Source organism: Marmota monax, unplaced genomic scaffold (genome assembly GCF_021218885.2).
Source record: "Marmota monax isolate L192 unplaced genomic scaffold, Marmota_monax_Labrador192_F-V1.1 WCK01_AAM20220418_F8-fsc00052, whole genome shotgun sequence".
Lineage (NCBI taxonomy): Eukaryota > Metazoa > Chordata > Mammalia > Rodentia > Sciuridae > Marmota > Marmota monax.
Genome location: NW_026693473.1, coordinates 9132328 through 9156317, shown reverse-complemented (window position 1 = coordinate 9156317; position 23990 = coordinate 9132328). Strand labels below are relative to the sequence as shown.

The window sequence follows — 23990 nt, the reverse complement described above, 5'->3', positions numbered from 1 at the left end:
ATAAATAAAATAAAAGTCTTCCTTGGATGTGCGATGCATTACAAGTAAGTGCTTCTCTATTTCTCTATTTCTTGAGACAAACTGTCTTAATTACTACAATATCTATTAATATTTAAAGTACCTAAAATGTAATAGATTACAGTATTTAAAATGTAAAAGAATTCATAATGTAAGCAATTAATAATGTTGGGTGAAACATACACTGTTAGAATATCTCTGAATCTATTAGTGATCTGACAAGTAGGAAGGAATATCCAAAGGCAAAAGATTAAGTAAATGAAAACTGGAAGCCAAACAGGCAAACAGCAAGGAATTCCACTTTCACCTTGAGGGCATTTGCTATCAGGAGGACTGGCTCTTTCATGTGGAGTTCCAGGAATAGAAGGGAAGCTAAAAGATGCTTTTCTATTGAAATTGCAAGCAAGACAAGACAGACCATTAATACCATTTACCTTTGAGATTATGATAAAGATTCTAGCCAAAAGATGACAACAACAATAACAACAACAACAACAACCACACACACACACACACACAAGACTTGAAACAAAGTATCATAACTTGTGGATAAGATTTTGTACACATAACATTCAAAATAATCCAGGGATATATATTACTATTAAAAGGGAATAAGCAAGATTACTAGTTTGCAAAATCACTACAGAAAAATAAAGTTTAACCTAATATAATAACAGAAGGAAACAGTGAGAAAATAAATTTTTAGACAATAACAAAAAAAAAAAAAAAAGAGTTTCAGAACTGTTAGTGATCAAAGCAACACAACCTGACATTTCTTAATGACTTCTCTGAGGAAAAGAAATAAAATAATGTGGAAAAGTGGTCCAGGATTGTAATATTGAATTTATTATTTACCTAGCCATAATGTTGTAAGGACAAATGTGATAATCTTGTTCTGATCTTTCATTTCCTCATAATACATGAATACAAATAGTAAATTTGTGAACGAATAGGAAATACATCATAAAGAAACAACCCAAAGTCAGGTATGATGGCACATGCTTGTCATCTCAGCCACTCAGGAGCCTGCAGGAAGAGGATTGCAAGACTAAGGCCAGCATGAGCAACTTAGTGAGACCCTGTTTTGAAATAAAAAAATAAAAAGGACTCTGATTTGGCTCAGTGGTAGATCACCCCTGGGTTCATTCCCTATTACCCCCCCCCAAAAAAAAATTCACAAAAAAATATGCAATCTAAGTTTAGGAATAAATCTAACAAAATATACAAGAAAATCATAAAACCTTATGAAAGAAAGAAAGAAAAGAAAAAGGAAATAGAGAACACAACACAGTCATGAATTAAACAATATTATAAAACAAAGACATCATTTTTCTCTCAAATTGATTTGTAGTTCTAATGTAATCTCAATCAAAATGACAAAGGCTGTTTTTATGGAACCTGAAGAGGGGCTCCTGAAATTTACATGGAAATGCAAAACTAGTGTGATTCATTTTTAAAAAAGAAGTCAGAAAGTTACATATCAAGACTTACTATAAAGCTTATGTCTAAGACAGCATAGTATTGGCATAATTAAGACAAAAAGACTAACAGAATAGAGACCCTGAAAAACAGCTTCAGATATATGGAACATGAGGTATAACACAGGCTATACGACAAAACAGTGTGGAAGGAAACTTTTTAATAACTAATCTGTATCAACTAGCTACCAATGGAAGAGTAAAAGTACCTACCATTATATACAAAAACCCAATTACACATGGATTAGAAATCTAAGCATGAAAAACAAATCTATGCAGAAGAGAACTTTATGATCTTAGGATGGGAAGGATTTATTGAATAAGACACAAAAAGCACCAAACGTAAGACTGAAAAGCTATATGAAAATTCAAAACATATACATGCCTCAAAGGGGCATATATCCAGAACATACAAAGGATTTGAAGAACAAGCCACCTGGCAGAAAAAAAGAGAAAGACTAATAGATATTTCACAAATAGGCTCCCAAGTGACCAACAGATACAGGGTAAGGGAATTGAACTCACTAGTCACTAAAGATGTATAAATTAAAACCACAATGAGATGCCCTTATCTACCCACTAAATGGGTAAAAAATTAAAACCCTCTCAATACAATGAGATGGCAAGGAGCACAGTACACTCTCAGTACTGCCTGCCAAGAATGGTGCAACATTGAAAAACAGTTCAGCATTATCTACTAATGGTGAACATACATATTCTCTCTGATACAGTTTCACTTCTAGGTATAAATCCATCATAAATGTTACATATACTCTAAGATGCGAATATGAATGTCCTTGCCATCATTTTTTCTTCAACTCATCAAAGCAATTCTTTAAAAATTCTAAATAATTACATTAGATATACTGTCCCTTAAATTTTAGTTGACTAGATTCTTTTATTTTGTGTGTGTGTGTGTGTGTGTGTGTGTGTGTTTTGTTTTGTTTTTACCTGTAATGCAGCCTTGCGTCAGCATTTAAGGGCAGAAAAAAAGTAAGTATTTATAATTAGCAAAAATACCACTATTTTCTTTAAAGGAAAACAGTTGTATATGTTTTAAATTAAATTAATCTCAGATTTAAAACTTAACCAGTTTGGGTCCTTCAGTACAACACTGAATTATGTACTCAATTGGGAAAGATATTAAAAGATATAAACTATCCATTAAATAATTTAACTTAAGCAAATATTCTCATATTTCTACAAACACCATGATCTTTCATTTTAAATAAAAATGACTGGTCTCCGTATTTAACAATCTTTTAATGGGAATGTCATTAAAACAAGTTGTTCATCCAAATATGATATTGTACCTACTAAATATACAGAATTTTTATTCACCAAATTTAAAGTTACTCAACCAAAAGTTAATCTAACTTTAAAGAAAATATAAAGTCTCATCTGACAATAACTTGGAAGTAACTAATTTAAAGATAGTCTGGTAGAAAAAAAAATTCTTTATTTTTAAAATATGATTTCTCTTTAGCATAAATAATCCATCAAATTTTCCTTATTTTTATTACTGATTTTGTTTTTATTTTTTCCCATTAACATCTTTTATGTCAAATAAAGTCTACAGTATTCAAAATTCTAAATAAACCATAACAAAAGTTCATTTACTCATCAATACCAAAAGAACAGATTTAAAGAAGGGAGAAAGCATCTTGTCATATACTTGTATTATTGCATTCAATTTCTCTCTCCTTTTATTTTCAGATTGCTTCCCAAGAAACATTATTGACTATATAAAATATTATTCGGGTGAGTTTCAGGCATGTCACACCCAACTCCTTCAGCATGAAGGAATGAAAACTATTTAATACTGGAAATTTCATTTTTAAAAACATATTTTTCAAAAATACTAGTTTAGCTAGTATAGTAGGAAATTTAACAAGCTATGCAAGTTAAACATCATTCAGCACCACATGAGGTGGGAGTGCTGCCTAGGGTGACTGGCCCTGGGAAGTCCTTAACATTGAAACTGAGCACGCACACGCCACCCCACCCCACCCAACCCCTCTCTCTCTCTCTCACACACATACACACACACACACACACACACACACTTCATAGAAGGTTGGTGGTACCCAAAAAATGAATACTGTTTTAAATGCTAAGGGCCATCTTTTAATTTAGTTAAAGCTCTGAGAGATTAGGTTCTTAATAAACTGGTTTAAGAGCCTGACTTTAAAATATTTTGTTCTGAAATGATAATAAAACATATACCTTAATATCCGAAAACTATTTCACTTTTTGTGAAAAGAAAATTTAAGGAATTATGTAAGAATGCAAAGAATTTGTTCCAACACTAAGGTACCTTGCTTATGTCAATACTAATTAAACAACCAACTAAAATGGAAATTAATCTTCTTAAACTTTTCCTCTCAAGTACCTTTTGTTGAATGGTGGAATGTTTTTGCTCCATTTCTCTTTTCTCTTTTGCTGCATCCACAACAAGTCGATCTAACTGTAAAAGTAGAAAAAGAAAAATTGTAGGCTTAAAAAAAATCAAAGAAAAGAAGAGGTATAAGCATTTTTCCAAACCATATTCCAAGTTATTTTGTTGATAAACAGCAATATGTCACTCGATTTAAGTTTACCTAAAATGGTATTTTAGCTAAACTTTAAAGTAGAAGTTCCTATTTTTATGGTATTAAATCCTTTTCGAGAAGATCCATGTCTCAGCAAGGAAAAGAATTTTAAGTACAGTCAAGGTGCCAAGCACACATGATAGGAGGCCACCTCCTGGCCCCTGCAGTGATGTGTCAAGTCCTTGAATAAGAAAAATTACTCTAGTTTAAGTTGCTTGTGTATCCTCTCAAGTAAATTCTGCAAGTTATAATCAAAGTTATAAAAAAGAAACAATGGTAATTTTTCCCCAAACAGCAAAAAGTAGTGCAGCTAAATTAGTGCAGTCAGCTTCCACAAGTTCATAATAATGGATATGCCTCATCATTCAAGATGCTTCATGATTTCAAGTTGGCTTCCTACTAGTATAAGCAAATCTAAAAGGTATAGAACAATTAACTAAATAAAAGCAATGATGATGATGATGATACTAATAAATAATTAGTAATCCCTGAGTTTTAGATGGTATTATCTACCACTGAATTATTGAAAGAACATCCTAACCTGCCCCCTCCAAACAGGCCATATTATCCCCCACACACTATAGAAGTGTGACTTATCAGATGCTTTTCAAGTGCCTACAAATTTGTTTGATGTCTGTGAGGGTAACAAGGAGGAAATTAAGTAAAACTGAAATTAATAAAAGTCTAAAATATATAATGATTTCAATTTGTCAACTCCAATTTAATTCATAGTCTTTATAAATTATATTTAATGTACGGTAAGGTTACAGTCCAGTGTATGCTAAATTATAAGGAATGCCTAGAACCTAGGAAGGCCTTACCTTCCCCTAAGCCTGTACTGTCTATATCTTCCTACAACACCCTACCTCCCCACTATATGGTAAAAAAAGACCAGCTATTTCTAATATCTACTTTCTTCTTCTTCCTTAACAATAGAACCCCCAAATTATAGCATTCTGGTATTAAGGCTGTATTTCCCAGGTTTCCTTGTAGTGAATGTGAACTTATGACTAAGCACTGGCCATTGGGAGGTATATAAAGTAACAAGTACAAGGAAATGTCCTTAAGGAGGCAGAATGTGTCTTTCTTTCCCTTTTCCTCTGATGTTAACTGGTCTTTTGAGTATGATGGCTAGAGCTTGATCAGTCACTTTGAATCATGAGATAGAAGCAAACTATGTACATCTGCATCCTGAGAATCAAGTGACTGGCTATCATACCATGCATTTGACTTTTAGAAGACTTTGACTTCTTTTATAAGAATTGAAATTCTGTGTTAGCTACTGTATTCTCAATTTTCTATCCCTTACAAACAAACCTTATCCCAACTGATATACACAGGGCACATAGTTAACAGTCTGGTGACTTGTTCTTTCTTTCGAAAGCTAATATAGATGATGTGTGATTCACAGCACAAGCCATACTTGCCATACTGCCCCCACACCATCTCCACATGCATCCCACACACATACGTCGGTTAGTGATTGCAATTCTCATTTCACTCTGTTTCTCCAATTTCCCTAGACTCTGTTTTTCATCCTTAATCACCTCCCTTCAAAAAGTATACTGAACCATCTTGGGAAAGAATACCACCTAAAAAGTTCAAGAAAACTCATCAATCAATAAATAACAATGTCCCTAGGGATTGGAGGTGTGGTGCAGTACTAGAGCACTTGCCTAGCTCACTGTAGGCCTTGGGGCTCATCCCCAGTATCAACAACAAAAAGGGGGGGGGGGACTTCAAACATATTTAACATAAAATTCTGATCAAAAGTAAAAAATAATTTCTATACATATAATATTCTTATGCACACACTTAATTCTAAAACACACAGATACCCAAATATGTCTGTGTGCAATGAAAATTTTTCAGCTGCATAATTCTAAGGTTCTAAAATGTCACTATTCAAATACCAAAATATAACTTTTAGAAAAATGAAAGCAAGTTAGAACAATAAAACTCAATTATTCAAATATAAGAAATTTAAAAATAAATCCAGCTATGTGTCCTTAAAAATAGACACATTATTATTACATTCTCCTTTTTAGTACCCTCAGATAAAATCTATAGCATAAGATTATTTTTACCTTTAATTTCTTCCTTTGTTACACATTTAACCCATGCATATAGATTCTGCTATAGAATCAAACTTCTTTATTAAGTAAATGAAACATCAAATCACCCAATATGCTTTCAAATACAAATATCAAGGGCTGGGGATGTGGCTCAGTGGTAGGACTGCTTACCTAGCATGCATAAGGCCAAGAGTTCAATCCCCAGCACCCCCCCCCAAAAAAAAAAATCATATATAATACAGAATCAAAAAATACAGTTCAACATTACCTGTGCTCCAAGATCTTTCATGTAGGGCCCAAGTTCACTAAATAGATCATATCCTTGATGAAAGAAGGCCAAATGGGCATACATAAAGGATAACATCTAAAAGGGAAAAAAAATGCTATTTTAAAATCAATTCCTTAGGTAAGTATTTGGGAATTTAAAATTTATTGTACAAGAACTCAAAATGTAAAGCCTACTTAAAACTAAGTCATTTTTCTTAAGAGTATTTATTAAATATTTGCAAATACTATCAGAAAAAATTATATATTTAAAATTTTTTCCAATGGTTTAAAATTTTAACAATGCACAAACTTTTAGTTGTTTATGTTTTATCTAGATGATCAAATTTTGTTTATTTTATTCAAATAATCAAATTTTCAATAACTTCACTATCTTTCTAGGAACAATAGAAAATATCAATATGTTCCTTGAAATAAATTCACTGGTAAACCTTAAGCAAATAAGACACAAAAAGATAAGAAGCGGAAATACATAAAGCTCTTAAAGCAATCACAAACACTTTACAACCTACAAGATCATTAATAACAATGTAAAGTAGGGAATGCTCAGTTTGTTTCTCAAGATATCAAAAATAAACTGAGTCAACATACTTTGCCAACATTGAGATTTCTTTATATTCATTCCACAAGTTCAAAACTGACATTAAGGGCTGAGCTATTTTTCCAAGTTTTTCTATATTTTACTTAGCCAAAAGAAAAATTATCCGTATTTTTATTAGGTTTTACATGGAAAGGAATTATATAATTAAATGTGAAATATTAAGAAAATATTCAAACATCCATGTTATTTTTAGCAATCTCAAGCATCTGTTTAATTCTCTGAAATCTAAAGTAGGTCACAAGGTCCTTAATTCTCAAGAATCCTCCACAGAAAATTCTGTTTCTAGGAGAAAAAAACAATTATACAAAAGTTGAAAACACAAAACTCACAAAAAGAGAAGCATTCTAGAATTAGAACATGGTAATGATTATATAACTTTATGAATATAATTTTAAAAACACACAAAGTTCTTTTTAAAAAGAGGGTAGGCAGAAATTAATAGCTAGGACTACAAAAAATGTAAAATCTGCCTATACATCAAAACTCATATTAAAAGATAAATGACAAACTAGGAAAAAAAACATATGACAATGAGTTAATAACTTTAATATGTAAGGGATGCTACAAATCAGTATGAAAAAATGAATACTCCAACAGAATAAGAGAAAAAGGACATATTACAGGTTATGCAAGTGGCCAAAACAGTGTGGTAAAAAAATGCTGAAACTCACTTGAATTAATGAAATGAAAAATTCAAAAATGAGATCACAATTTCTATCTACCAATGGTGGAAGAGAGAGGAAAACTGTAATGCATGGAGAAATGTTTATACACACACACTATTAGTGGAAATATTATATAACCTTTGAAATTAAACAATATTTTTAAAAAACCTTACCGAATGTTTAACCTCTGTAAGTAATCCCTTCTCTATGAATCTATCCTAAAGCAATAATCAAATTACTCATTAGAATGATCACTAAAATGCTATGCTTTAATGTCAAAAACAAGGAAATTACTTAAGTATTCACTCATAGGTAAAGGTAATCTGCAGGACACTCCATGTGAGCAAACTGAAACCTGCACAGCATATCAAGTCTTACCACCTGTTTTTGGATGGCCCGTAAGCTAAGAATGGCTTTTATGTTTTTAAATGATTGGAAGAAAATGAAAAGAACATAAGAAATTCATGATATGTAGAGATTATATGAAATTCAAATTTTTGTGTCCATAAGTAAATGGCTTATTGGAAACACAGCCAAAACTATTCATTTATATATGAACCTATATCTGCTCTCTCATTACAAGGGCACAGCAGAGTAACAGCAACAGAGATCACAAGGCCTGTAAAACCTATCATATTTACTACCTAGCTTTTACCCCCCTACCAAAAAAAAAAAAAGTTTGTTCATCCCTGGTACATTTAAGTGGCAGAATTCTACCTGATAAAAAAAAGCCATCATAAAATATTACTGTCCACCCATTATTGTCAATCTGGAAAACAAGCATAGTATAAACAGCATTTAAAAACAGTAAGTATAACCTAATTACCTGGTAAGACACAACATGAATATAACAAAGTTTAGGGAAAATCTAGGTGAGAACATTTAAGTACGTAGTTTTGGGAGAGAAAAAAAAAATTATCTGCTAACAAATTCAAAGAGAACATATTATTTTGAAAGTTCTCAAAAAAGAGTGCCACACCACATATATACCATCCCGCTGCTCACTTTCTAGTTGGCTTTAAGATCAAAGTAGGAGGCAGGTATTAAGAAATATATATCATTGTCACTGGAGACAAAAAGGTTAAGAAAAAAAAAAAAAAAACAATGATCCTCAATTTTCATCCCATTCATTTTGTAACTGGACACCAAAGAACAAACCAAAAAACTGACACATCAACTTTAAGGAAAAAATTTTCCAAATGATACTACTCACTTAACTACTCAATCTCAAATATTTTAAAAGTCTATTTTATGTGTTGTACATATACTAAATGCTCAATGCAATTTGGTGAATAACAATTATACAAAAGATGAAAAGACAAAACTCAAGTTTGTTTATAGAGAAATATGCAAACACTTTGAAATAGTTATGCAGAATTTTTTTTTTCTTTTTTGGTACTAGGGATTGAACCTAGAGGCTATACCACTGACTAAATCCCCAGCCCTTTATTTTGAGACAGGGTCTTGCCAATTTGCTGAGGCTGGCCTCAAACTTGTGATCCTTCTGCCTTAGCCTTCCAAATTGCTGGGATTACAGGAATGCACTACCACACCTGGTTCAGCTGTGCAAAAAAATTCTAAGAATAGGAATGAGAGAAAATTCAAAATCTAAAAGCTATAGTATTTCATTTTTATACATTTCAAAGCAAATTCTGAAATATTCTCTTAGGCTTTTACACAAACCATTTGCAGTTATCCACAAAATAGCACTGAGCATTTGGTATATGTACAGTGCTGTATTAAAATAATAGAAAATAAATGCATTCACAGTGCATTAATAGATGAGGCACATAAACTACAACAAGAAGGAAACACAATAAATCATTTCTGTGATATAAGATATACAAATAAAGATCAAAAATAGCAATTATCAATCAACCAAGTATGTATATACTAGATGCTGCTATAAATACTTATATAATTTTACATTAAAATATTTAAAACATTATTTCAATTAATATCTTACTGATTTTAGGATTTCTGATCTCCTTTTTGATTGAAGGACATTAATCTAAAGGAAAATACACTTGGTTAATCACTTATGCATTATTTAAGAAACTAAACCATTTTTCAATATTGTAAAAACTGTTTATCCTGATGGTTTAATACTTTCCAAAATAAGACCAAAGCACAAGTTTTTAATACTTTGACCCTTTTTCTGAAAAAAGTTAAGATGAACATACCAACAAAATTCTCAACCATTTTTAACTCAATAAATACTTGGCTATTTAAATTATAATATCCAAGTGATAGAACTATTTTGATATTTGAATTCTGAGAATTCCATATTTTTCTGATCTTCCTTATCTATTTGCACATCAACATACAGCCTGATTGCAAATTCTTCTCACTGTATCACCATATCCTCTACTCTAGACAGTTGAAATAGTCTATGAACTAGTCTCTGCTTCCCCTCAACTCTGTACAATCCATGATCCACGTGGGCACCAGAACGATCTTTTGAAAATATAAATAAGATCCTATAGTTTAAAACCCTCTGTGTTCCTGCTCTGTCTGGCAAGGCCCAATGTGATGAGGCCCTAGCCTCCCTCTCCAACTACCTTTCAATTACTTTCCCCCTGCTGGGCTGCAGTTGCAGCCACAACCCAAGACCTCCCTCCCACCAGCTTGCCTCTGTACTAGCTGTTCTGTCTATACTCTGGATGTGCTGCTTTCATGGGCTTGAGGCTATCTCTTACTAGTCAGCCCTTAACTACCTCATCCTCACAAAGGTCTAATGCAGTCCCTCGCACACTGTCTAGCACATTGGCGTGATTAATTTTACCCGCAGCATTTAAAACTACCATACGTTTCCTTATTGTTTTTCCCCCCCAAGCTCAAGTATTAGTTTCATAAGATCAAGATCTTTGCCTTAATCTTAGCTTTAGTCCCCCAGGCAGCACACATTAAGCACTCAATTCCCTAAATAAAATAATGAACCTTAAATATTGTAATTAGACTAAACTTAACAAAAGACAAGTAACCAATAGATTTGCCTTTCATGGGATCTCTTGACTCTAGAATCATTTACTCTTTGCTAGTACTGTTAAAAATTTATTAATAATTATTATTAATATATCCTTCCTGCTGAATTCTCTATTTTATAATTTTAAAGCTTTGACTATAAGACAAAAAAAGAACAAGAAAAATCTATATAACCTTCTAAAAGCCTAAATAACCTCAGTGCTCTCTGCCACTGAGGTACATCCCAGTCCATTTTATTTTTTATTTTGAGATAGTATCTCACTAAGGCTGATCTCAAACTTGCAATCCTCCTGCCTCAGTCTCAGAAGTAGCTAGGATCACAGGTGCGTGCCACCATGCTCTGTTCTAAATAACTTCTTTTAATTAAGCATTAGTTTGTTTTGCATGTCTATTTCAAACCCCACTGCGTTTTGAGCTCGAATATTAATATTCAATAGAAATAGAAGCAGAGACTGAGAACAGCCTAAGATACAAACTTTGAAAACTATTAAAACTGTTAAAAGTACCTGTTTTATATCCCTTTTTTTTTCTATTTGGAAACAAAAAACTGCATTTGCATTCTTGAAAAAAAAAACAGTACATTCAAACAGAGACATTAAAGCATAATAAACTTTATACCTTTGAATATTTATTACTATTCTATAGTCACAAAATAAAGTGAAACAACAGTTCTCATCAGAAAAATCAAATATTTTTCTGAGGCGGAGAGAGGTTTGAACACCAAAGGAAATGGATTATTTATAAGGTGTAAGTTTGAAAGTATTGAATATTTTAGCTAAACTCCCCTCACATATAAAAATTCATAGCATTATTTTTTCAAAAAAAAGTTTATTACCTATCTATTTTTCAACCACTGGACTAGAAGTTAGGGATACAATCTTGGAATAGAAAAGATACATAAATACATCTTTACAGTAAATGTGCAAAGTGATCTACATGCAGTAGAGGCAAGAATGATTCATTCTTGGAGAAATCTGCATAACACTGACCATAGGGATGACAGACAATCAGTGACAGGGCAGGTAAAGTCAGTGTTAGGAAGGCCAATTGTACAAGAATACCTCAATGCTCCATACACAAAACAGCAAAGATAAGGAAAACCAATTTAAGAGGTAAATGAAGGGCGTTTCTAGAGTAGTTTGTAGCTAGATATGGTAATTTAGAATAAAAATAGCTAGTATGATTCTCCCATTTTGAACTTCTAAGAGGCTAAGTGAAAGGAAAAGACAGAAGCATTTTTATTTTTTTTTTATTTTTTTTTTTTAGAGAGAATTTTTTAATATTTATTTTTTAGCTTTCGGTGGATACAACATCTTTGTTTGTATGTGGTGCTAAGGATCGAACCCGGGCCGCACTCATGCCAGGCGAGCGCGCTACCACTTGAGCCACATCCCCAGCCCCAGTTTTAGACACACTGAGAATGGGGCACTTCTGTTAAAAAATAGATTTTTTTTCTTCCATGTACAGGTTGAGCAATTCAAGCAAGGGACATGATGAGGATGTCAAAGAATAAGAAAGTAAGAAGAGAGGGGACCAAAGATGAAACCCCAAAAAGAAGACTGAGAATTACAGATAAAGGAGAGAAGGCTGAGAAACAAATTGAAACTGAAAAGAAACAGGAGTTAGAGGAGAACCTAAAAGGGGTTTCAAGTAAATCAAGGCAAAAATATATTTCAAGAAGGAGAATATGGTCTACCATCTCAATGACACAGAAGAGCCAAGTAGGATAAAAATTAAAATATGCCTAAGGAATAAGACCTTTGTATGAGCCACTTCAGAGAAGTGTCAGAGGTGGCGGACTCACGCTGTGGCAGGAAAGGGTATGAAAATGAGGTAGGACACAGGATAGAGCAAACACAGATGACTCTATTCTACAGAAGCCTTTTACCCACAAACGGAGTATACTGCATTTTAAAAAATTTAACTTTCCACCTACTGAAAAGAAATTTAACTAGAAAAAAAAATCTTAAAGTTCAGTTTCTACTGTTCTGCCAAGTTTCTGTATACAGAAAAATATTTTTTAAGAAATACCCTATAATCATCTTGAAGTCAACAATCTGTAAAGGGAGATCTGGACGAGGGAATTCCCTAAGCTTTTAAGCTTTAAACTCCATGATGTAGCAATATAATGTACATGTGAAATAATATCTTATGCCTTCATTTTTCATGTGTCTTGAATTCCTTTGGAAACCTATCACATTCAAACTAGTTTTAATTATACATTGGACAAAAGATCACAAGGAATGTACCAAATATGGATCTCTAGGGTTTTTGTTTTTTGTTTTGTTTTGTTTTGTTGTTATGGTTTTTGTGGAGCTGGAAGTCAAAACCAGGGCCTCGAGCATGCTATGTTAGAGTTCTACCATAGAACTACAACCCTGGCCCCAGATCTCTAATTTTTAAAAGTAGTATCTAATGCAAAAATATGAGAACACTACTTCCAGAAATATTTTTCTTTTGGCAATACAGTGAGCCTTAATACTTGTAAGAATCTACTCTATAGAAATAATCAGAAATGTGGCAAAGGATGTATATATAAAAATGCTAACATAAAATTAATAAAAATTATATTTTCACTATTACCAGAAAAAAACTGCCAATATTATAAAAGTCTGATGGTCATCTATTAATTAAATTGACCTATCAACTCCATAGAATAAAATACATATAGCAATTTAAAATGCTTTTTAAAAACATTCCAAAATGGGGGAAGTTATAATTAAGTTAAAAGAAGAATTCGAAATCAAAGACATACATGTCCACACACATGGGTGTATGTGTACACACAAAAACATTTAGACAGGTGAATTTTTTTCACAAAAGATCATAATTTAATTCTAAACTCAGTGAAAAAGTGCTATTTTTTCTTTTTAGTCCAATCAAACACAACACCCTATTTAGTAAAACTGAAAACATATAATAATAAAATACATACCTGAAGCACATAGTCGAGGGCTATGTGTCGAAAACACTTTCTTGTGGCTGTCAGAATGTTTGTGGCTTCCTCAACTTCATGCTGCTTATTTCTTTGTACTTGGGCATTTTTTACTAATGCATTTTCTTTCTCTTCACTGACTTTTTCAAACTGCTTCTTGGCATCTTTGAATTTTCTAAGATCTCTAAAAAATAAAAACAATGAAGCTTTCATGAAACTTTCTTGATCAAAAACTTTTGACAAAATAGCTTTTGAATTTAATTCTTATGTTCCTCCATTTATTTATTTAATTGTGCACTGATATTCACTAGCTCTTCCAACTAAAATGTATATTATTTTCCACTAAGGGGTTGAGTATCCTTTTCAGAAGTATGCCTATGACCAAAAGAGTTTCAGATTTCATAGTTTCCTGTTTGGGGGAATATCTGTGTAGACTTTAGGCATCCCTAATTCAAAAATCCAAACCCCAGTATTCAAAAAGTTTCAGATTTCAGATTTGGAGTATTTCAGATTTTAGATTAGGAGTATTTCAGATTTTAGATTAGGTATGCTCTACCTGTATATATAAGTCCTGATACTGCAAGCTAACATTTTATTGTAGGAATCTATATAACTTGAGGTAAAAATGTATAATGTCAAATTAACATAACAAAAACAAAGTAAATTTTTTTCTGAAAATGAATTCATAGGCATGTGCCATGATTTTATCAGATAATTTTTAAACAGTAATACACATAGGGCACTTGTATAAAATGAAGATTCCAAAATCCTTTCCCAAATATTACAATTCATTAGTCTTTGTGATTAATCCTGGAAATTTGAAGAGCTTTTTTTTTGGTGGGGGGTCATTTTGTTTTTAGACACACCTTCATTTTACTGCTACAAGGAAGTATCAGGTCAAAGGACACCAATAAGTTTCCCACACACACACATACACACACACACACAAGTTTCTAAAAGAATTATGGCAGTGACAGCCAACCACATCCCTTTCAATATTAAATGTGAAATCCTTGATTTGATAATGATTTTAGGTACCTAATACAACATCTCTTCACTTTCACTATTAGGGAATTAGATAAAATAACTTGCAGATGAAAGGTTTTTTAATTTTAATAAAATACATCTAAAAGAGACTTTCTACACTCTGTAACAAAGATGACATAAATTTTTATGTATACATTCTATGAGGACAGTCTGAGTGTTAATCTATTATGAAGTAATTATAAAGATTGTCAGGGCTGGGGACATAGCTCAGTTAGTAGAATGGTTGCCTTGCATGCACAAGACTCTGGGTTCAATCCTTAGCACAACCAAAACAACAACAAAAACAAAAGAGTCTGAGATATCATCTCCAGGATAAACTCTAAAACTATTCTGTTACTATTCACATCTTATAATCTCTATAATTTATTCTGACTGCAGTATTATAATCTTATAAAAGTCTCAGGAATTAAAAGAGAAAAACTACATTATTAACATGGGAAGACTTTTTAAAATTTTTTGTTCAGTTTTATTTCACATACAAAATATGATAACTGACATAAAAGGTCACATAACACAAAGTATGTGCTTCCACAACTCATTCTCACATATTACATTAATCTTCTCTTCAAAGAAAAATACCACAGAACAAGAGATAACTTAGTTTTCTCATGGTTAACTAATAGTATTTTAACCACATTTGAGTTTTATATATATATACATAGGTATATACATAAACGTATTTTTATAGATAGATACATATAAAGGCCACTATATTTTTAATTTACACCCATAACAGCCTTAGCTATGTATTTTGAACACATACTCATGATATAAATGATTCACTGAAAGACATGCTATCTGATTCCCTTATATTATTAACTCAGGGGAAAAAATGCCATATTCATTACACAAAGCAAACAAAAACTCCAATATTTTCAGTATTTCATTGTCCATAATTTCGTTCAAGATACCAATCCCCAGATGTGATCATTAACTGGTTATTTTTCCTTCCTCTTCACTGCAACTAACTTACTCTTTAACAAAGTTCTGAAGTTGTGCTTTAATTGATCTCTGAGTTTGGTCAAACAGGATCTAAAAGATAAAATATAACATTGAGTAATTAGAAACATAAACAAAATAATTTTCTTGTAGTTTTATAAATATGACATCAATATTCCAAATCTAATAGCACCCATATTTCTTCTTATAAAGACAACAAAAGAAATAACCATTCAAAAAAGAAGTTCAAACCAATTTTAAGCTAATTTCATTTGTCTCAAAAATAAACATGCTTCTATTTACAAAGGAAAATAAAGCTTCTTTAACACTGAAATAGAATGCTCAAACAGTAAAGTGGCCTGTTTCCTTAATTCTAATGCAGGCTTTGGAAGACAACCAAAAAAAAAAAAGAATATAAATTCTACTCCTTCCACCGCTGACATTTCTTACACCAATAAATGGAAGCACCGCATAAGAAAACAACTCCAGAACTGCCTGATACCTTAATTAGAAATTACTTTTGGAAAGACTAGAGGGTGTAAATAAATTTTTTAAAAATTGTTCGATTATTTTCATGGGTGCTTTGTAATTATACATAATGAGATTCATTATGCCATATTTGTACGTGAACAATTTGATCAACCTAACATCTTCCCTTTCCCTCTCATCTTCCCTCCCCTGAAGCACTTGCTCTACTGATCTCCCTTTTATTATATTATTATATTATCATTTTAATTAATGTGTTATAATTATAAATGGAAAAGCTATATATATATATATATATATGTATATACACGCTGTGTGTATATGTGTGTATATATATGTATGTATAAACATACATATATATGTATATGGGTGGTATATTCAAACATGGACACAGCATAATTTGGTAGCTTTTACTACTCAGTACTTCCCCATACCCTCCCTTTTTCCCTCCCTCTCAAATCCCTTCCTCCACTCTTTTTGTCTTCCTACTATTTTTTTCAAACCCACTCCTCTTTTTTTATAAATTCCTTTTTTTTCCCCATCTCCACATGAGAGAAAGCATTTGACCCTTATCTTTCTGAGTCTGGCTTATTTCACTTAGCATAATGTTCACCAGTCCCATCCACTTATCAAATGATAAGGTGATATATTTTTAATTCAAGTAAAAACTATATAGTCCTTTGGGTTTAAAAAAAAAAATCACTAAGATTAGAGCCAAGAATAAAGTCTTATTCCTAAGGACAATATTTTGCCCCACTTAAATGATATTCCATACTTTTAACAGTGTTTGCTCTGATTATGGTAAATTTCATAGGACTTGTCACTGGAATTCCAAGTACTTCACAATTTACAGAATTATTTCATTCAGAGTTTGAAAAGGAGATCATGAACAGAAAAAAAATCAATATTTAAAACAACAAAAATTCCTGTGTCCTTCCATTAATTAAAAATAGCACCACAATTTCATTCTCTCCAAATTTGGACTTAGCACAGGGTTGTAAAATCTGTCATTTATTTCTAAGAAGAGAATGACTTTTTTCTGTTATATTAAACCCAAAGTAAGCAGAAGAGAGAAAATAGTTAAGTATCAAAGCAGAAATCACCTAGTTAAAAAAACAGAAAATCAATATAGAAAAGTCAGTGAAATCAAAAGTTGGTTCTTTGAAATTATAAAACTGATAAATTTCTAGCCAAAGTGTTCAGAAAGAAAGACAATGACAAATACTTTAAATACTAACAATAGAGGTTATTTCACAGCAGGTTGTATAGGTTTTAAAAGATAACCTATGGGGGTGGGGCACAACTATAAGTCTATTACTTGAACTGAAAATGGACACATCCTTCAAAGACAAAACTACCAAAGCTAATGCAAGAAGAAACTGATAACATTAGCAAAATTAAAGAAATAGATCTATAAAGTTATGCACTTACATAAAACATAGCAATCCCACTCCTAAAGAAATAAAAACTTAGGTTCACACAAACACCTGTACACAAAATTTATGGCAGTTTCATTCCAAAAAACAATGGAAGCAACCCAGTGTCCTTCAACTATGAAACAGAGAGACAAACTATGCTACATCCATACAATAGATTTCTACTCAGCAATAAAAAGGAACAACTATTAATGCATACAACATAGAGGAATCACAATGCATTTTGCTAGGTAAAATACAAACTATGATTTTTTTGTGTGGGGATGGGTCTCACTGAGTTGATTAGTGCCTCACTTTTCCTGAGGTTGGCTTTGAACTTAAAATCCTCCTATCTCAGCTTCCCAAGCCACTGGGATTAAAGATATGTGCCACTGTGCCTGGCCAAACTGTACGATTTATTTGGCATTTAAGAAAAGATAAAACTGTAGGAATCAGCAATTTCCAGTAGCAGGAGATTAGGGGAAGGGTTGACTGGTACAGGTGAGGAAGAGTAATGGGAGGACATTCTGAGGATTGATGGACTATTGTGCATCCAAATGTATGCATCTGTCAGAACCATAAAGTTATATATTGAAAGAAATCCATTTTTTTACATTTAAACTTAAAATAACTACAAAAGATGAAAAACATAAGCATAAATATTAACACAGAGATTTTCTAAGTCCATTAAGAAATAACATGAATAACTAGGTTGATTGAAAAGAAACATTAAGAAGTATAAACCAACAAAACACAATACCCATGCTTCTCAAGAAACACTAGCAACCTTCATGAAAATCAACCATCTAGTAGTAGGGCATAAACTAAGCATATGGCATTACATGGAACATACTGACTGACTTCAATGAAATTAAGTTATACTATAAATTAACATTAGGAAGAGTGAACTACTGACACAAGGCAATAATATAAATAAATCTCAAAAATTTTACTCCAAGCAAAAGAAGTCACTCATGAAGTTCTAGGAAAAACAAAACTACTTTATGGAAGAAAATCATATTAGCACTTACATTTGGGAGTGTAGGTTGGGACTCCCCAATAAGAGGCACGAGAGAAACTTGGATAATGGTAATTAGTTATATCTTAAAAAGGATGAGTTACAAAAGTGCATGCATTTGTCAAAATTCATTGAATGGTACACTTAAGATTTTTACATTTAATTTTATTTTAATTTGACTTCAAGAAATATAAAAATAAAACTCAAATAGAAATGCATTTAAGAGTATAGCACTGTCTATAAGTTATTTTGTACTACATCAGTTACAAGTAGATTGATGACTGCGTAGAAGGGTGAATAAATGGATAGATGTGTGATACAGCAAATAAAACATAATGTAAATGCTTATTGTAAAACTGATTCAACTTCTAATTAAAAAGTACCAGTGGGGTACTTTTTACACATACACCCAGCCAAAAAAAAAAAAAAAAAACCCTACACAAAAACAGCTTTACTGCTGAAAATTACCAAACATTAACTGAAGAGAATAAAAATGCTAACCAAACTCTTCAAAAAAATTGTATCAGAAAAAGTATTCTTATGAGGAACAAAACCAAAGACACTGTAAAAAAAGAAAACTACAAACCACTATCCCTCATGAACATAGATACCAAAATTCTTTATATGATAATGAAATTCAGCAATATATAAATAAGCATAATACATCATTAATTGGGATTTATCCCAAGAATGCAAAATTGATTTAACATTCAAAAACCTATCACTATAATTCAACAAATTAACAGACTTAAAAAGAAACTATATAACACAGAAAAACATAGCAAATATTCTAATATCCATTCCAGACTTTAAAAATTTAAAAAAAAGGAAAACTCTCAAGGATCTAGGAATGTAAAGGAACTTCCTTAATCCAAAAAAAAGTATGTATGGAAAAACCTCTAGCTAACATGGTATTTTATGGCAGAAAGGTATTTACATCCTAACATCTATCTAACATTGCACTAGAAATTCTAGTAATGTAATCAATCAAGAAATAAAAGCATAGAAGCTAGAAAGGAAGAATATGAAACTATCTTTATCCACAAATATGATCAATTATATGGAAAATACTATGGAATCTACCAAAATATACTAGTCAGTTTAGCAAAGTTGCAGAAACAAGTTAATGTACAAAAATGGGCTGAATCTCTGTATACTAGCAATGACCAATTGAAAATTGGACTTTAAAAAATACTGTTGATTTTTTTTTCAATCTTTTTGTAGGCTTTCTGTCCTGAATCTGGAGCCCAGGTGTCTGTGCTATGCAGAATCTGAAAACAAAGCACAGGGAGAATGCTGAGAACCCTGAGAGCCAGGAAATGGGTCTGGCGAAGCGTTGGAGGAAGAGACCACCAAGAGACTGACTCATGCAATTGCAGAAGGGGATTTATTTATTGGGGATCCATTCCAGCGTGCTGGGGCTCCATGCTCACTCAAGAAGGGAGAGCAGCCCAGAGCCCAGAGCAGGGGCTGAGCACTGCGATTTTGTCAGCTATGTCATGTAAAGCCCTGTCCTAAACTCACTTTGGAGGCTCTTTTACCACCTGTTCAAGACTGCAGAGCAGAGACCCACCTCACTCATTCTGTGCAATGAACTGACTTTTGTCAATCTTTGCCAACAATGGTTGGAAGAACAAGCATATTGGAGGGTCTTTCATATCCTATAATATGGTTGTCAGACCCTGTGGGTTAAAGGGTAGTTACTTACTATGTTAGAAACATCTTCCCTATGAGAAGGGCTTATCAATATTTTTGTTTTTTGTTTTGGAAGTCCCATGTACACAGAAGAGAAACATTTATGGTACAAACAAAGGAATGCCAGAAGCCATTAGATGTGAGAAAATACAAAAAAATAAAATCTTCTCTAAGAGCTTTTAGAGGTAAAAAGTTTATTTCTGTTTTCTGTAAGAAAACTAAAATTTCTCCTTGGCCTGAAAATATTTTGATGTTTTAAACTTGCTTGCAATTTCTACCTGTGTTTTGAATTCACCTATGCCTGGCTATCCCTTACCAGATAACAACCCTCTCTAAAACCTTACTGGTACCTCATAAATTCTGGCTCCCACTGACCAAATAACATTTCTCTCTAAATCTCAGTGGCAGCTTATAAAATCTAATGTCTGGAGCTGAATATATTCCCTACCTTGAAATGTTAGCCATATAGATCCTTAACCTACTATCTGCCTTTTTATTATGATTGTCAAAATCTTGTTAGCTGTACACACCCTAGTCACCCACCTCCTTTGTAACTTTTTGTGCTGTAAAACTTTTATCTAAAGATCAGGGGGATGATCTGTAGCATGGGATCTTGTAAGAGACAGTCCTGGCCAGCTTTTGTGTACACAATACAATCTTGATTTAATTTGATTTAAAATTGGAGTTGGTGGTCTTTTCTTTGTGTTTTGGTTCAACATTAACTTTTTTTTAACTTCACTGTAAATAAAATCAAAGAACACAGTAAAACTCCTGTAAATTAGCCAGGTGCATAATAATAGCCATTATTTACTGAAAGCACAGTATTCATTATAGAAATGATTTAAGCTTAAAAATTAAAAGATAGCTCAAATATCAACAGAGTTTAGGAGTTAGAATTTTTTTCTTTCAGAATATAGGTGATAAAATAAGACAAAAGAGAAAAGGTGAAGCATAAATATATTAAGTAATATGCAAAAAATATCACCAAAATATTTATTACAAAAAAAAATCATATCTACAGAAATGGTTCAAAAGAAGCAGTCTTTTTGTCAGGAATAAACATTTGTACAGGAATGGAAAAAAAAAAAAAAAATACTGTTGACAATAGCATCAAAAAAAAAAACAGGAAATGCTTAGGGACAAATAGGACGAAAATATGCAAGTCTTATAGAGTAACTACTACAAGACATACTCAGAAATTAAAGAAAGCAAATAAATATATTGTTTTCATGGATTAGAAGACTCAATGTTAGTAAGATGTTAATTCTCACTAAATTAACCTATAGATTCAATGGAATCCCAGACCTAGAATAGTCAAAAGATCTTTGAAAAAGAGGAACAAAGTTGGAATACCCATACTACCTTATTTCAAGATTTAATATGAAAGTTACAGTACTCAAGGCAGTATGGTATTGGTGTAAAGATATCAAAAAGATCAATGAAACAGAGCAGAGTCCAGAAATAACCAACACATGCAATTTTTTTTAATAAAAGGTGCCAATAGGGAGAAGATAATTTATTGAACAAATGCTGTTGGAACAAACAACAAGAGGGCCATATGAGAGAAGGGCTAAGAATCTCAACACTTTCCATGGGACATACACAAAATTTTGCTTCCAATGGATCACAGATCTAAACTTCTAAAAGAAAGCATCAAACAAAATCTTAGTGAATTGGGTTAGGCAAACACTTAACACAAATTAAGATTATGGAAGAAAATAAAAATAAATTGAATTTGCCAAAATTAAAAACTTTTGTGCTTCAAAGATATTGCTACAAAAATGAAAAAGGCAAGCCAAAGCTTAGGAGAAAATATCTATAACACATATTTGACAAAAGACATGTCTGGGGTACAGTATAGAAAAAATTCTTGCAACTCAATAATAAAATAATTTCTTTTTAAATGGGCAAAAGAAGATCTATGAAAAGCAGATAAATGTTCATCATTAGTTATTAAGAAAATTCAAATTAAAACCATAATCATTTTTTAAAGTGACCATATAATTTGCTAATGAGCATATGGAACAACTAGAACTCTCTCACACACTGATGGTATCAAGTGGTACAATCAACTTTGGAAAACAATTTCCAAATTTCTGAAGTTTTCTTAAATTTCTTTTAAGATAAAATTTCTAAGAAATTTAACATACAAAATATTATGATAAACACTTATAAAGGAAATTCTTTTCTCTCAGCAATGTTTTATAATTCTTTTATAAAAACTATGTTACCTGTACAAGTTGTAATTATTTACACATAACCCTTTTTACAACTAGCCAGTCTATCCCTAGCTATTTACACAAAGAAATAAGTATTTACAGATTTTTACATATATTCTTATAAGTAACTTTACCAGTAACAGCAAAAACCTGGAAATGGGCTAAAGAAGACTAGGGGTTCAGTGGTACAGCACTTGCCTAGAATATACAGAGCCCTGGGTTTGATACCCAGCACTGGGGGGTTGGGGAGTATAATAAAAAAAAAAAAAAAAAAACGCTGAAAACAAATCACATAATTGTGTTCACATGACTAAAATATGTCCACAAATTCTTTTTTTTTTTTCCTTCAAGTCTAGGGTCTTAATCTGTTGCCCAGCTTGGCCACAAACTCCTGGATTCATGCAATACACCCATCTCAACCACCTGGGTAGCTGGGACTACAGATGCATGCCATTGCTCCAGGCATTTTGACACTCCTTCCTTCCAAAGCAGATGCTATTTCTCTCCTTCAGTGTGGGCTAGACATAGTGACTTACTTACACCAAACAGTAATATTGGAAGTGACAACATGTGGCTTCTGAGACCTGGTTATAAACAGTATTGATGTTTCCTCTTTACGCTTGCTCTTGGGTCATCTGTTTGGAAAGTAACCAGCTTCCATGTTATGAAAGCACTCAAGCACCCCTGAAAACATGGCCTTGGTGAGGAACTGAGGCATCTGGCTAAAAGCCATGTGAGTGAAATATCTTGGAATTGGATCCTCCCAGACCCAGTGAAGACTATGACTGTAGAACAACCAACATCTTGACAGAAATCTCACGAAAGACCCAGAGCCAGGGCCCAAATTCCTTGCCAAGAAACTATGAGAATATATGTTTTTGTCTAAACCAATGAGTTTTGAGTTAATCTGTTAAACAACAATAGATAACTAATAAATTCATCAACATATGAACGAAGAAGCAAATTGTTCTACCTATACAATGCAATAATTAAGCAAAATAAAAAGGATCTATACACAGTGGAATATTACTTAGCCACAAAGAAGAATGAAATTATGGCATTTGCTGGTAAGTGGATGGACTGGAGATTATAATGCTAAGTGAAATATACCAATCCCAAAAAAACAAAGACCGAATGATCTCTCTGATATGCGAATGCTAACACAAAATATATGCTAAAAGTAAACATCTATAAAAACCACTAACAGAAAAGTTAATGTTCCATTCCGCTTCTGGAAATTCACAGTATTACTCCTAGCAACAAATGCATGACAAATAATCAACAAAATGTCATTTGACCCATCTGCTAATTTGCCTTACTAAAGTGCGTAGAATAAGACATAACTGTTTAAAACTAACAGCTCATACTCAAGTTACTCCCCATTCATGTTCGGACACAGTTAAAGCAATATTATCTCTGCTGTATTTAGGAAAGGATGAAAGCAGAGATGTACTTCACAGATGACAGACCATCCACTCCAGGAAGTTTACTATAAAAACAGGTTACATATCCATAGTTAGCATTAGCCTTGTTTCCAA

General features: G+C 32.3%; 1 protein-coding gene across 7 annotated transcripts in view; it reads right to left on the bottom strand.

Annotated features, from left to right (window-relative positions):
- The window catches only part of Acap2 (ArfGAP with coiled-coil, ankyrin repeat and PH domains 2), a 130216-nt gene that overhangs the window by 44171 nt on the left and 62055 nt on the right, over positions 1-23990 (bottom strand). For all 7 annotated transcript variants that reach the window (XR_009228068.1, XR_009228069.1, XM_058583575.1 and 4 more), the window contains 5 exons: positions 15654-15712; positions 13634-13817; positions 9680-9724; positions 6431-6526; positions 3889-3963 (listed from right to left, as the gene is read on the bottom strand). Coding sequence is in view for 5 of the 7 variants with exons in the window: in XM_058583575.1 (XP_058439558.1) it covers positions 3889-3963; positions 6431-6526; positions 9680-9724; positions 13634-13817; positions 15654-15712 (459 nt within the window). In the remaining 2 variants the exon portion in view is untranslated. The remainder of the gene's footprint in view (positions 1-3888; positions 3964-6430; positions 6527-9679; positions 9725-13633; positions 13818-15653; positions 15713-23990) is intronic.